This window comes from Melozone crissalis, unplaced genomic scaffold (assembly GCF_028551555.1).
Source record: "Melozone crissalis strain CALT ecotype California unplaced genomic scaffold, PUWL_Pcris_2 ptg000006l_1, whole genome shotgun sequence".
NCBI classification, from domain to species: Eukaryota; Metazoa; Chordata; class Aves; order Passeriformes; family Passerellidae; genus Melozone; species Melozone crissalis.
The window spans coordinates 1297165-1312039 of NW_026535784.1; the positions used below are offsets into that span (position 1 = coordinate 1297165).

General features: G+C 58.2%; 1 protein-coding gene across 1 annotated transcript in view; it reads left to right on the plus strand.

Annotated features, from left to right (window-relative positions):
* The window catches only part of LOC128946866 (disintegrin and metalloproteinase domain-containing protein 33-like), a 30847-nt gene extending 17807 nt beyond the window's left edge, over positions 1–13040 (plus strand). The window contains exons 11-25 of the mRNA XM_054290866.1: positions 133–275; positions 2340–2517; positions 3547–3636; positions 3969–4164; positions 4686–4794; positions 5428–5632; positions 6632–6709; positions 8120–8228; positions 8933–9083; positions 9885–9978; positions 10123–10125; positions 11026–11274; positions 12040–12203; positions 12581–12598; positions 12970–13040. Coding sequence (XP_054146841.1) covers positions 133–275; positions 2340–2517; positions 3547–3636; positions 3969–4164; positions 4686–4794; positions 5428–5632; positions 6632–6709; positions 8120–8228; positions 8933–9083; positions 9885–9978; positions 10123–10125; positions 11026–11274; positions 12040–12203; positions 12581–12598; positions 12970–13018 — 1836 coding nt within the window. The 3' untranslated portion in view covers positions 13019–13040. The remainder of the gene's footprint in view (positions 1–132; positions 276–2339; positions 2518–3546; positions 3637–3968; positions 4165–4685; positions 4795–5427; positions 5633–6631; positions 6710–8119; positions 8229–8932; positions 9084–9884; positions 9979–10122; positions 10126–11025; positions 11275–12039; positions 12204–12580; positions 12599–12969) is intronic.
* Positions 13041–14875: the final 1835 nt, after the last annotated feature.

Here is a 14875-nt window from a genome sequence, read left to right on the forward strand (position 1 = left end):
GTGACCCTGTCCCTCGCTGCTGGCCCTGGTGACACGTCCCTTCCTGGCTGTGGGTGACCCTGTCCCTCGCTGTGGGTGACCCTGTCCCTCAGTGCTGGTGGCCCTGGTGACACGTCCCGTCCCCTCCCTCAGGACCACGCGGAGCAGCCCATCGGCGCCGCAGCCACCATGGCACACGAGATCGGCCACAACTTCGGCCTGGTGCACGACAGCCCGGGCTGCTGCACCGAGGCCACCCCTGAGCAGGGCGGCTGCGTCATGGCCGCCGCCACCGGGTGAGTGCTGCTGGGCCTGGGATGTGGCCCCAGAGCCATAGATGTGTCCTGGGTGTGTCCCCAGTGCCCTGGATGTGTCCCCAGGCCATGGTGCTGGGTGCAGGCAGGGAATGTTGTCACCTCTGCTCTGGAGCCAGGCTGGCAGAGCTGGGAATGTTCCCCTGGAGAAGGGAAGGCTCCAGGCAGAGCTCAGAGCCCCTGGCAGGGCCTGCAGGGGCTCCAGGAGAGCTGCAGAGGGACTGGGGACAAGGCCTGCAGGGACAGGAGCCAGGGAATGGCTCCCACTGGGAAAGGGGAGATTGGGCTGGGATCTTGGCAAGGAATTGCTGGCTGGGAGGGTGGGCAGGGGCTGGGCTGGAATTGCCAGATTTGCTGTGGCTGCCCCTGGATCCCTGGCAGTGCCCAAGGCCAGGTTGGACATTGGGCCTGGAGCACTCTGGGACAGTGGGAAGTGTCCCTGCCATGGTAGGGTGGCACTGGGTGGGTTTCACAATCCATGGGGTTGGTGCCAGTTTCCTTTCCAGCCCTTCTCCCCCTCCTGAGGATGTCTCATCCCAGATGTCCCTGCCCTGAGGGAAAGCAGGGTTTATTCAGCTGTTCATTCCCTGTGTTTGAACCCACCTGCTCTTCCAACAAGGAAGGAACAGTGAGACCCCAGTTGTGCTTTCAGGGCTGCCAGACCCTGGTGTTGATCCCACAGGATTTAACCTCTGCCTGGATTGTGGTGGGGAACAGCACATTTGTGGCTGTGTTTGCACAGCCATGTATATGAATATATATAAAATACATGTGGGGTACATTGATTTGCTCAGCCTCCATAACCTGCAGGCTCTTACAGGTTTCCTTCCAGCTCAAGAGATTTCAAAACCAGTTTTAAAAAATGTCCTTTGAGTCATCTTGAGAATGAGATGTCCTGGTATGAAAATATCTTTCAGCTTTAAGGGGAAATGAAACTGTTTTTCAAGAAGGAAATGCTTCCTTCTTCATAAACCACTGAAACCCCTGCAAACGGTGAAATTACAGAAGAACTTTGCTCAGAGGTTCTGTAGAAAATGAGTGTTTTTCCTGTTCCTCAGTTCCTTACACACTGTGGGCTCTGACTGTTTTATTTTTTGCTGCTCTCTGGGTAGTTTTTGGTATTTTTTTCTGTATTTCTTCAACTTTTAGTGATGTTCACCCATCTCAGCTGTGGGGCCCAGGTGGGTGTTTGCTGTGTGGTTCAGTGAGCACAGGAAGGGGTTTGCTGTGGCTGAGGGCAGAGGTGACACCTGCAGCAGTGCTGGGCTGGCAGCAGTGAGCACAGGAAAGGGTTTGCTGTGGCTCAGGGGTGTCTCTGGTGTCCCAGGGCACAGAGGTGATACCTGCAGCAGTGCTGGGCTGGCATCAGTTAGAACAGGAAGGGGTTTGAGTGGGAGCAGAGGGCCCTGCAGGCATGGGGACCTGCCCTGGGGGTGTCTGTGGTGTCCCAGGGCAGAGGTGACACTGTTTTGTGGGGATAAACAAAACTCCACAACTTTTGTGAAAATTGTAAAGCTGGTATGTGCTGGAGGCATGTGGGAATCATTCTCTTCAAAATGACATGGGTACTTCTGGGAACTTCAGGTCCCTTTTTATCCCCCTCTCAGATACATATGCATACAATTTCACAATAGGTTCATGCATATTCATTTTTATGAATTTCGCGTGACATTTGCCGCTAGTTCTTCTTTATCAGAAAGAATTCCTAGGTCAGGTTGACCTGCTCTCACAGCAGTCTCTCTGTCTTTTTTTATCACTCTCTGTCTCATCTCTGTCTTTCCCTGAAGCAGTTTTTCTGAGCCTAGGCCTTGCAGTCAGGCTACATAGCTCTGTTTTCTAGCCACAGACTCAAAAATGTACATTTCACCTAAATCAAAATGGATTTCTACTCTGGAGAATTTCCGCTCAGTCTCACCTGGGTCACTGAGCAATGGGGATCTGCTCTGGGGAGGGTCTGTGCCAGTTTGTGCCAGTTGTCCATGTGCTGAATTCCCATTTCTCACCATTCCCCACCTCCTCTGGCCCTGCTCCCCTGTGTCCCCCCAGGCACCCCTTCCCGCGGGTGTTCAGCTCGTGCAGCAGGAGGCAGCTGGAGAGCTACTTCCAGAAGGGAGGGGGAATGTGCCTCTTCAACCTGCCCGACACCAAGGACCTGGTGGTGGCACGCAAATGTGGCAACGGCTTCCGTGAGGAGGGAGAGGACTGTGACTGCGGCGAGGTGGAGGTACAGGGGGGCCTTGTGGGACATGGTGGGGACAGGGAGTCCTTTGTGGGATGTGGGGGGACAGGGGGTCCTCCTGGGAGGCGGAAGGACAGAGTGACCCTTGTAGGAGCTGGAAGGACAGAGGGGTCCTCTGTGACAGTGTTCACAGGGGTCCCAGGATGAGCGAAGAGATGAGGATCTGACTCCATGTTTCAGAAGGCTGATTTATTATTTCATTATATATATTACATTAAAACTGTACTAAAAGAATAGAAGAAAGGATTTCATCAGAAGGCTGGCTAAGAATAGAATAGGAAAGAATGATAACAAAAGTTTGTGGCTCAGACAGAGAGTCCAAGCCAGCTGACAGTGATTGGCCATTAATCAAAAACAACCAACATGGGCCAATCACAGATGCACCTGTTGCATTCCACAGCAGCAGATAATCAATGTTTACATTTTGTTCCTGAGGCCTCTCAGCTTCTCAGGAGGAAAAATCCTAAAGAAAAGATTTTTCATAAAAGATGTCTGTGACAGCCCTCCTCAGCTGAGGGAATTCCTGCAGAGGGCATTTCCAAGGGAAGGGTTTGCTGTCATCACAGGGACTCCATCCCAAGGGCTTTTCCTAGTCCCACCTTCCTGAATCCATCTATCCCAGTCCTGACTTTCCCCTGAGTGCCCATTCTCTCCCCTGCCCTCTGTGCCTCAGTTTCCCCATTGCAGTATGAGCAGGGTGCTCTGGGATGGGTGTGGCAGGGACTGGGGGCAGCGCTGGGGAAAGGATGGAGCCCCAGCCCATGGATGGGTGTGGCAGGGACTGGGGGCAGCAATGGGGCAGGGATGGAGCCCCAGCCCATGGATGGGTGTGGCAGGGGCTGGGGCAGTGCTGGGGCAGGGATGGAGCCCCAGCCCATGGATGGGTGTGGCAGGGACTGGGGGCAGCAATGGGGCAGGGATGGAGCCCCAGCCCATGGATGGGTGTGGCAGGGGCTGGGGCAGTGCTGGGGCAGGGATGGAGCCCCAGCCCATGGAGCTCTGTGCTCCCCACAGGAATGCACCAACCCCTGCTGCAACGCTCACAACTGCACGCTCAAGGAGGGGGCCCAGTGTGCCCACGGTGACTGCTGCCACAGCTGCAAGGTGAGACCCAGCCTGCCTACCCTGTGCCACCGCCTGTCCCCAGTGTGTGCCCGTGTCAGTGCCACCTGTGCCCAGTCTGTCCCCGTGTCAGTGCCACCTGTCCCCAGTGTGCCCCCATGTCAGTGCCCCCTGTCCCCAGTCTGTCCCCGTGTCAGTGCCACCTGTCCCCAGTGTGCCCCCATGTCAGTGCCACCTGTCCCCAGTGTGTGCCTGTGTGTGTCCCCCCGGTCTCCCCATGTCACTGCCCCCTGTCCCCACTCTGTCCCCACTCTGTCCCCACTCTGTCCCCGTGTCACTGCCCCCTGTCCCCACTCTGTCCCGTGTCCCCCCAGCTGAAGGTGGCCGGGACTCTGTGCCGGGAGGCCGCTGGCTCCTGTGACCTGCCCGAGTTCTGCACGGGAGCGTCCCCGTACTGCCCTCCCAACGTGTACCTGCTGGACGGCTCCTCGTGCGCCCAGGGCCAGGCCTACTGCAGCAACGGCATGTGCATGACCCACCAGCAGCAGTGTGTGCAGCTCTGGGGGCCAGGTCAGTCCCACCCCTCATGTGCATGACCCACCAGCAGCAGTGTGTGCAGCTCTGGGGGCCAGGTCAGTCCCATCCCTCACTGCAGCACCAGCCTGGGGTGCCCGGGGGGCTGCAGGTGCTGCATGGGGGCCCTGGCACAGCCACACCAATGGCCAGGGAACAGTTCTGAACCCCAAATCCTTGGGAATGGGGTGGAGGGTGCTCAGAGCAGCTGTGGCTGCCCCTGTATCCCTGGTAGTGTCCCAGGCTAGGCTGGACACTGGGGCTGGAGCAGCCTGGGACAGTCGGAGGTGTCCCTGCCCTGGGTGGCACTGGGTGGGTTTAAGGTCTCTTCCAAACCACTCTGTGACCAAAATCCTCTACAAGACTGCAGAGAATGGGGAAGTTCATTCCTCCTGTCCCTGGCCTGGCACCCACAACAGCAGCCCCAGGAGAGCTGTCCCTGGTGTGTTCTCCCCGTGCTGCTCCTGCTGCAGGTCCCTGCCTGTGCCAGGGTTCCCAGAGCTCTCCCCTGTGTGCAGGAGCGTGGCCAGCCCCTGATGCCTGCTTCCAGGACGTGAACATGGCAGGGAACACCTACGGCAACTGCGGCAAGGACAGCCAGGGCCACTACGTCAAGTGTGACAAGAGGTGGGCGCAGCGCTGGCACTGGGTGCTCTGTGTCCCTCCTGTACCCCTGCCATCCCTGCCATGCCACTAGGAGGACCCTGCCTCAGCCCTACCCCCAGGAATTAGGCTCTGTTTTGTCCCTGAGGAAGCCACCAGGCCCTCCTGGGCTCTGTCCCCACCGCTGCTGGGAGGTGGGACCTGGAGATTCTTGAGGTGTTTTCCAGCCTCAATCCTATGATTCTGCTGTCCCACCACCAGCAGCTCCCAGCCCAGCCTGCTGGGAAATCAAAGCCAATGCCAGATTTAGGGAGTTGTGCTCTCTGTTGTCTCAGTGCCAGATTTAGGGAGTTGTGCTCTCTGTTGTCTCAGTGCCACATTTAGGGAGTTGTGCTCTCTGTGTCCCAGTGCCACATTTAGGGAGTTGTGCCCTCTGTGTTCCCAGTGACCCCAGGGATGTCAGTGCCTCTCCTCCCCTCCCCTGCCCTGGCTGTTTTCCTCCATCATTTCTGTGCTGTTCATGATTTACCCACTGACCCTCTCCAGCATGGCCATAACCCCATGGGAATGACCCCCAGGTGTGGGATGGTGGGGCTAGGGGGCTGAGGGGGCACCACTGCCCCCTGTCCCATCTCCTCCTGGCTGTGCCCGCTGCAGGGATGCCATGTGTGGGAAGATCCAGTGCCAGAGCTCTGCCAAGAAGCCACAGGGCACCAACACGGTGTCCATCGACACCACCATCCGCCTCAAGGGCCGCGAGGTCAAATGCAGGGGCACCTTCGTCTACAGCGCCAAGGACGACCAGGAGGACCTGTCTGACCCAGGGCTGGTGCTGACGGGCACCAAGTGTGGGGATGGCATGGTGAGTGCCCCTCCTGCCCGGGGCTCTGCTGAGGGACACCTGCTCTGGGCTCTGGCCCAGCTCCAGGCTGCACATGGCCATTCCCTGTGTCACAGCCAGGCCCTGCAGTGGTTCCTTCCACACCTGTAGATGATGTGTCAGCATCACCTCAACTGCTGCCACCAGGTGTTTGTGGGCCACCAGGTTCTTCTCACCCTGGGCATTTGTGAGCATCACCAGATGCTCAATCATGTTTAGGCCACCAAATCATTCTTTCTGCCCTCCAAACTTCTTCACCAAATCAGTTCAGAGTGGAGCAACCCCAGCAGGAATTGCCCCAGGATTTGATTGAGGATTCCTCCTATGAAGAGATTGTTTCCCAGAGGGAACAGGAAATCTCTGCCAGGAATCCATGTGACAAATCCAGTGCTAACTGGGCATTGCTGTCTGCAGCCCCTGCATCTCCAAGAGCTTTGGAGGGGGCCAGTGGAGCTGAGAGAGGGCAGAGGCTGCTGGAGGCCAGGGCAGGAGGGATGTGTTCCAGAGAGGGCTGGCTGTGGAGACACAGCCTTCCCTGCTTGGCATTTTAACAGTGAAATCTTCATTGGGGAGGCCAAAGCAGTGACATTTCCATGAGGAAATGTGGCCAGTTTTAGTTTTGAAATGCAGCATTGTTTATTCTGGCCAGTGCCTGGAATTTCGGGCCAAATGGGAAATGTTTTCCCTTGGTTTTGGTGCCAAATGGAAATGGTTTCTCTTGGTTTTGGGGCCAATTGGGAAATGATTTCCCTTGGTTTTGGGGCCAAATGGGAAATGGTTTCTCTTGGTTTTGGGGCCAAATGGAAATGGTTTCTCCAGGAGATGGCAGAGGTCTGTGTGGAGGGGGTGGGAGTGGAATCCCTTGGCTGGAATCATGTGATTTCACCACCTGCATTTTCCAGCACTCCAACCCTCTGGAGCCCCCCCAGCTGTCCCTGTCCGGGTCCCTGTGTGACCTCAGCCTCTCATGTGTCCCCCCAGGTGTGCAAGGACCGGCGGTGCCAGAACGCGTCCCTGTTTGAGCTGGAGAAGTGTGTGTCCCGCTGCCACGGCCACGGAGTGAGCTCTGCTGGGAGCCCCTGGTGCCAGGGGAGGGCTGGGAGTGTCTGCCACGGGGATGGGACCTGCAGGGAGCCCCTGGCATCAGGAGAGGGCTGGGAGCCAGCCCCAGTGTGTGCCATGAGGATGGGACCTGCTGGCACCTCCAGGGAGCCAGCCCCAGTGTCTGCTATGGGGATGGGCACTGTTGGGAGCCCCTGGCATCAGGGACGGGGCTGGGAGCCACCCCAGGGTCTGCCACAGGGATGGGCCCTGGGACCCAGGGGATTTGTGCCTCTCAGACCTGTCCCAGGCAGGGCTGGGACCTTTGCTCAGCCGTGTCCCAGTGAGAGGAACAGGATTGTTTATGGTGTCAGGGCCATCTGCAAAGCTTGGCTCAGGGTCTGGTTTGAGCTGGAGAGTGTTTGGAGCTCAGAGCAGGTGCAGGGTCCCCCTGAGAGCAGAACAAGAGCTGGAAGAAGAACTGGACAGCAGAAAGGCAGGGCAGTCGTTCAGGGACAGAGGAGACACTGCTCTCCAGGTTACAGAGGTTACAGAGGTCTGAGGTCTGAGAGCTGAACAAGAGCTGGAAGGAGAAGTGGGACAGCAGAAAGGCAGGGCAGTAGCTCAGGGAATGGGAGGAAAGCTGTTCTCCAGAGCTGAACAGTTACAGAGGTCTGAGCTCTGAGAGCAGAACAAGAGCTGGAAGGAGAACTGGACAGCAGAAAGGCAGGGCAGTAGCTCAGGGAGGGGAGGGCACACTGCTCTCCAAAGCTGAAAGGTTACAGAGGTCTGAGCTCTGTGCATGCAGGGCTCTGTCAGATGGGGCAACAGACACTGCTGGGTTCTGGATGTGACAGATAAAACACCTGATTGACCCTTTTATGACAGCCAAAACATCCACACCTACCCTTTGTTGTGCCCAGCATGGCTCAGGCTCTCAGAGCTGCAGTTGCTCAGCCTGTGGATGAGCAGGTTCTGGGGGGACCTTCTGGCACCTTCCAGCACTAAAAGGGGCTTGTAAAGAAGAGGGAGGGTGACTTTTTACATGCGCAGATAGGGACAGGAGCAGGGGGAATGGCTTCAAACTGAAAGAAGATTTGGAGATGGGATATTAGGAATTGGGAATTGTTCCCTGGCAGGGTGGGCAGGGGCTGGGCTGGAATTCCCAGATTTGCTGTGGCTGTCCCTGGATCCCTGGCAGTGCCCAAGACCAGGTTGGACACTGGGGCTGGGAGCAGCCTGGGATAGTGGGATGGGATGGGATTTAAGCTCCTTCCCTGATCCCAAACCATTCCAGGATTCTGTGATGCCCAAGGGGGAGCATTGTCAGGGGTGAAGCTTCTTCAGCCCAGACTTGTGTCACCATCTCTCCATTGCTGCCCTGTGGACCCCCATTGCACACATGCCAGCCCTGTGCTCTGTCCCCAGGTGTGCAACAGCAACAAGAACTGTCACTGTGAGCCCGGCTGGGCCCCCCCGTTCTGCGAGAAGCCGGGGCTGGGGGGCAGCGTGGACAGCGGCCCCGTGCAGAACCATGGTGAGTCACAATTGTCCCTGTGCCCTGAGTGTGTCCCCATGTCCTGAGTCCTCCTGAGTGCAGCAGGGCCCAGGGAGGGCTGGGGGCTCCCAGAGGGGCCTGTGCAGGTGTGACAGTGTTCACAGGGGTTCTTGGATGAGGGAAGAGACTCAGTGGATCTGACTCTGTTTCAGAAGGCTTGATTTATTATTTTATGATATATATTACATTAAAACTGTACTAAAAGAATAGAAGAAAAGGTTCTCATCAGAAGGCTGGCTAAGAATAGAATAGCCAAGAATTATAACAAAGGTTTGTGGCTTGGACAGAGAGCCTGAGCCAGCTCCTTGTGATTGGCCATTAATTACAAACATCCAACATGGGCCAATCACAGATGCACCTGTTGCATTTCACAGCAGCAGATAATCAATGTTTACATTTTGTTCCTGAGGCCACTCAGCTTCTCAGGAGGAAAAATCCTAAGGAAAGGTTTTTTCATAAAGTTGTCTGTGGCATGCAGGCAGCCCCACAGTGTGTGTCCAGCTCTGGCTGTTGGTGGCACCCACTGCCACCAGAGGCCATCGAGGGCAGGTCCCTTCCCAGAGTGGCACCAGCAGGGATGTGCCAGCTCTGCTGACCAGCAATGGACAATGGGGTCACCACGAGCAGGGCTGGGGGCTGCTGGCTGTCCCAGCTCCTCACTGGCCCCCGTGCTCCCCTGGCAGCCCACGAGTCCATCCTGATCGCCCTGGTGGTCATCTCGCTGTTCCTGCTGCCCGCCCTGACGCTCAGCATCTGCTACTGGTACCGGCAGGAGAACTCCCTGCTGGCCAGGTGGATCCAGGAGAGCAGGGTCCGGGCCCACGGCGCCTGCAGGTGGGCACACACCCAAACCCTTCCCTCCTTGCACCCAGGGCAGCCTAGGCTGGTTTCACCCTGCCTGGTAGGGGCTGGGGGTGCACAGCCCCTGTTGCAGTGTGAGACTGCTCTGGGGCTGGACAGACTGTCCTGGGAACCCAGAGCCCCTGCTGTGGTGTGAGACTGCTCTGGGGGCTGGACAGACTGACCTGGGGAACCCAGAGCTCTCAGCAATTTCCTGAGCCCAGGATACCAATGGTCCTCTGGGCAGGACAGTCCTAGGGAGGGGAGGAGGTGGCCTGGAATCGAGGAGAATTCTCATTCCTTGTAGGGTGCCCATCACACACTGACCATCCTTGTCACACACTGACCATCCCTGTCACACACTGACCATCCCTGTCACACACACGGACCATCCCTGCTCCAAGCACTGACCATCCCTGTCACACACTGACCATCCCTGTCACAGAATGACCATCCCTGTCACACACTGACCATCCCTGTCACACACACGGACCATCCCTGCTCCAAGCACTGACCATCCCTGTCACACACTGACCATCCCTGTCACAGAATGACCATCCCTGTCACATACTGACCATCCCTGTCATACACTGACCATCCCTGTCACAGAATGACCATCCCTGTCACACACACTGACCATCCCTGTTGCCCATCACACACTGACCATCCCTACTGCCCAGCAGTGAGGGCTGGCTGTTAATAAGGTGTTAATTGATACAGGAGCTGATGGGCAGCGTTTTTGGGGCAGCCGGTGCTCCCCTGGTTGCTTTATTTTGCTGTGTCCCGAATTCCCAGCAGGAACAAGTCCGTGGGTCGGAAGTCGAGCAGTGCCCATGCCAAAGCTGCTTTCACCCTGAGGAACATTTCAGCCTCCAGCCACCCCTCTAAGGTCAGTGATAACTCAGTAGGGTCACTGATAACTCAGTAGGGTCAGGGATAACTGACTAGGGTCAGTGATAACTCACTAAAGTGAGTGATAGCTCAGTCAGGGATAACTCAGCTGCCAGGTTGGATTCCCAGCTGGGATGTGAAGCCTGTGAGTGTCACATCTGCTCCCAGGAACTGGGCAAGCCCTGGTGTCCTGTGCTGGTCCTGCCCTAGGTCTGCACTGAGCCCCTGGCCAGGTGTGCCCATGGCCAGGTGTGCCCATCCCTCCTAAAACTGAGTTTGTTGAGCTCAAAGTCCCCTGGTGATCACCAGGAGCCTCCACTGGGGAACTTCCCATATGGAAAAGGGATAGATGGGAGTGAGGGACGATCACAGCCTGTGTTGGGGGTATTTTTTGATGTTAATGAGCCCAAAATTCAAGCGAAGTTGGTCTTTGGCTTTGTAGCTTGATTTATGGCGCCCTGTTCTTCCTTCTTGGGTCACTGCTGCAGATTTTGGTTGTTCCTTCATTTGGCTATTCCCTCATTTTCCAGTTCTTTTATTTATTCTGTACCACACTTTATTTTTAACAGTGAATTTTTAACTTTGAACTTGCATTGGTGCTTTTTGGGCACCAGGGCTGAATTCAGGAAGAATTCAGGTTTTTTTGGGTGGTGTGTCCCGCCTGCTGGAAATTGGTGTGCATTCAGCAGAGCTGACCCTGCTCTGGTCTCCAGCCCCTTTCTCACCCCTGTGTGTTCCCATGGGGTTGGTGGGGAGCAAACCCAGAATCACAGGCTCAGGAAGGCTGGAGATGCCCTCCAATGTCCATCTCCACGCCCATCAAACCCACCCATCAGCACTGCCAGGTTCAGCACTGACCATGCTCAGCGTTTGGCTGGGCTGGTGACAGTGCTGGACCCAAGAGGTGTCCAGAGCTCCTCCTGCAGCCCCCTGGAGCCCAGGGCTCGGGGACACAGCTGCTGTGTAGCACCTGGAGCAGGTACCCCAAGGATGCTCCCCCATCCATTGCGCTTTTCTCTCCTTTTTCCCTCTCTCCCTCTCTCAGGGCTCTCGGAGCGCATTCCTGCCCCGGCCTGGTGCTGCCCAGCCCGGCTCCCAGCCCATCAACGTGGTGCACCCGCTTCGCCCAGCCCCCCTGGGCATCCCCCCCCGGCCCAGGGACCCCCGACCCGCCCGGCCCCCGCCCCCGGCCGCCAAATCCCCCCCGGGCCCCGCCAAGGCCGGCGGCGCCCCCCAGGCCAAGCTGCCGCCGCCCAGGAAACCTCTGCCCTGCAGCCCCGTCAGGAGCCCACAGGTGAGCTCTGACAGGGGGGGGACACAGGTGAGCTCTGATAGGGGGACACAGGTGAGGTGTGCTGGGGGACCCCACAGGTGAGCTCTGCCCTGCAGCCCCATCAGGAGCCCACAGGTGAGCTCTGATAGGGGGGGGACACAGGTGAGGTGTGCTGGGGGACCCCACAGGTGAGCTCTGCCCTGCAGCCCCGTCAGGAGCCCACAGGTGAGATCTGATGGGGGAGACACAGGTGAGGTGTGCTGGGGGACCCCACAGGTGAGCTCTGCCCTGCAGCCCCATCAGGAGCCCACAGGTGAGATCTGATGGGGGGGGACACAGGGGAGCTCCCATTGGGGACCCCACAGGTGAGATCTGCTCAGGGAGACAGGTGAGCTCTGCCCTGCAGCCCTGTCAGGAGCCCACAGGTGAGATCTGATGGGGGGACACAGGTGAACTGTGCTCAGTGACCCCACAGGTGAGCTATGTCCCCCCCCAGACCCAGGTGACCCCACAGGTGACCCCACAGGTGAGCTGTGTCCCTCCCAGACCCAGGTGAGCTCCTGGCCTCTCTGGGCTGGGCTGGGCTGGGCTCTGTTTAGGATCTGTCCCAGCCCCCTGAGGCTGCACCTGGGCTGACATTGCAGGAGCCCCATCACACCTGAGGGTGCTTTAGGGGTTTTTGGGTGTTGTTCTGTGCTTTGAAGGCTCTCACCTCTGCAGGGGGAGGGAGGTTTGTGGGGCTCCCTGGCTGCCCCTAAGGGCTCTGTCTGTGCCCTCTGATGCCAGGTGCCCCCCAAGCACGGAGCCCCGCGCCGGCCGCTGCCGGGCAGCCCCCTCCTGGCCAAGGAGCTGCCCCCTGCCCCCGGACAGACCCTGCTGGTCATGGTCCCCCCCAGCAACCCCAGGGTGCCCAGCACCAGCACCTCCAGCTCTGCCACGAGGCCAATAAAGTGAGTGGGGGCAGCTGGGGGTACCCAGAGCTGGGCTCTGGCTGTGGGGCGCGGGAGGGACCCGAGGGAGGGGCACGGGGGTTCCAAGGGAGGGACGCCCCAAAGGGCTGCAGCAGGTCCATGGGGTGGCCAAGGGGGGACCAGGGTGGGGTTGGAAGGTGCCAGGGAGGGAGGGAGGGAGTGCCAGCCCTTGGGAGTGCCCCTGGCCTGGGGGGAGCTGTGGGACTGCTGGGGAGGAGGGAGTGCAGGGATGAGGGAGTGCAGGGATGGACAATGGGGATGAGGGAATGCTGGGGTGGATGCTGGGTATGAGGACTGTTGGGGATAAGGGAGTGCAGGGATGGATGCTGATGCTCTCTCATCTTTCCCTCCTGCAGACCGATGCCACCTCAAAGGTGAGTGAGGACATTCACAGACCCCTGTGCTGGGCTGGGAAATGGGGACCCATCCACCTTCCCACGGGCTCCTGGATGAGCAGGACTGGTTCCTCTGGGAACTGCAACAGGGCCCCTGTGTCCCAGGAGATGAGGATGTGGGGTTTGTTTGGAGTTGGGGGATAAAGCCTTGACAGTGCCACTGGTGCTCCCAGCTCTCCTGCACTGCTGACTGCTCTGGGTGTGGGGCAGGGAGCCTCAGGGGACCCACTCTTGACAGCCAGACTGTGTCCCTGGAGAAATTCCTGACCTGGGGAGGGGTGCTGGGGCTGGTGGGTGTCTGCTGCCTGCGCTCAAACCTGTTATCTTCTTTATCTTTCCTCTTGCTCCAGGCCAGTCCCAGCCATCAAAGCTCAGTCAACCTCCTCCTCAAAGAAGTGACAGTCCCAGGACACGTGGGACACCTGGGACAATCCCTGACCCCTTTCCTGAGCTGGCTCTCCTGATTTGCACTGCTGTGGCCACAGGGCTCTTGTTTTAGTAACCCTTTTGATACCAGAGGACTATTTTTGTAAGACAAAATTTGTATTCAGCACACAAACTGTAGTGGTGGGGTGAGAGGGGACATTGGTACACAGCTGGACCAGGGCTGGTTGAGGTGGGGTTTCCATGATGGAGATCCCACCATGACTGGACCAGGGCTGGTTGAGGTGGGGTGTCCATGATGGAGATCCCACCACGGCTGGACCAGGGCTGGCTGAGGTGGAGTGTCCATGATGGAGATCCCACCGTGGCTGGACCAGGGCTGGCTGAGGTGGGGTGTCCATGATGGAGATCCCACCGTGGCTGGACCAGGGCTGGCTGAGGTGGGGTGTCCATGATGGAGATCCCACCGTGGCTCTTGGCACTGCCTCCTGGCCCATCTCCCTCCCAGCTTCACTTCTCTGGACATTGCACATGGGCTGGGAGGGGGTGACTGGGGCAGTGACCATCCCCACCCATGGAAGATGCTGGTGACAGCGTGATGTCCTTGCAGCTACCTCCTCCTCCTCCTCCAGGCCTGCAGCCCCCAGCCTGCAGCTCCACGCTGGGCACCTCTCGGGGGGATGTTTGCCATGACAGAACCCTGGTGCCCAGTTTGGGCTGGGCCACGCAGTGCTGGGACAGTTCCATGAAGGATCCAAGTTCTCAGGCTCCCCTGACCTCCTGTCCCACTGCACAAGGAAAAGCAGCTCCAGGTGACAATCCCAGGCTCACCTGGAAGGAGGAACTGTCTGGGAATGTCTGAACACCTGAAGTGCCCATGGCAGCTGCTCCCAGGGTGCTCCTGAGGGGCTCAGGATCCCTCACAGCGCTGCCTGTTCCTGCCAGGCCCAGCAGAGGCTCCAGGAGCTGCTCATGCTCTGAGGGGAAGGAGCCGCGAGCAGGAACCAGAGCAGGAAACTCCTGCCCGTGCCAGGGGCTTGTCCCCGCCCTGGCCAAGCCTCTGCATCTCTCTGTGCCTCAGTGCCCCTCTGGGGGTGTTTCCTACCTCACAGGGCTGTTGTGAGGTGTGACAAAGGGGCTCTCCAGGGCTCCCACCCCTCCGTCCAAGGTGCTGTTGACCTGCACAGTTGGTGCCACTTTCCTGTGACTTGACCTGCAGCTCGATCAGGGTCTGAGACAACAACAAAGACTTGGAAAAGTCCCCTGGCTCCTCTGGCTCTTTTCTTGCTCCCTGTCCCCTGAGCCTTCCGGCACCAGGGCATCTCCAGGGCTCTGCCCACACCAGAGCAAGCAGGGTCCTGTAACCTGGGATCCAGCTGGGTGTGACCTGTCAGATCCCATCTGACCTGGGGAAATTCCTTTTGGGATGTGTCCAGCCATGATGTAGTTTCAGGGAGAGCCCTCAGGCAGCTGCTCTGGGCTCCCATTGTCCCCAGTGTCCTGATTGTCCCCAACCTGTGGGTGAGACTGCCTTAACCCAAGCTGTCCTTACCTTGGGCTGTGTTCTGGAATTGTTGGACTCACATCTGGGTGTTCTCTGAAGCACTTTCAGGAGGAATTTCTCCATGGAAAGGGTGGTCAGGCTTTGGCAGGAGCTGCCCAGGGCAGTGTGGGGTCCCCATCCCCAGAGGTGTCCAAGGAAGGGCTGGAGGTGGCACTCAGGGCTCTGGGGTAGGGACAAGGGGGGAACGGGCACAGACTGGGCTGGGTGACCTTGGAGGGATTTTCCAGCCTCAGTGATTCTGGGGTTCTGTTATCCCTGGTACTCCCATATCTTTCGTGGTTCATGGATATTTAGCTGGGATCAAGGAT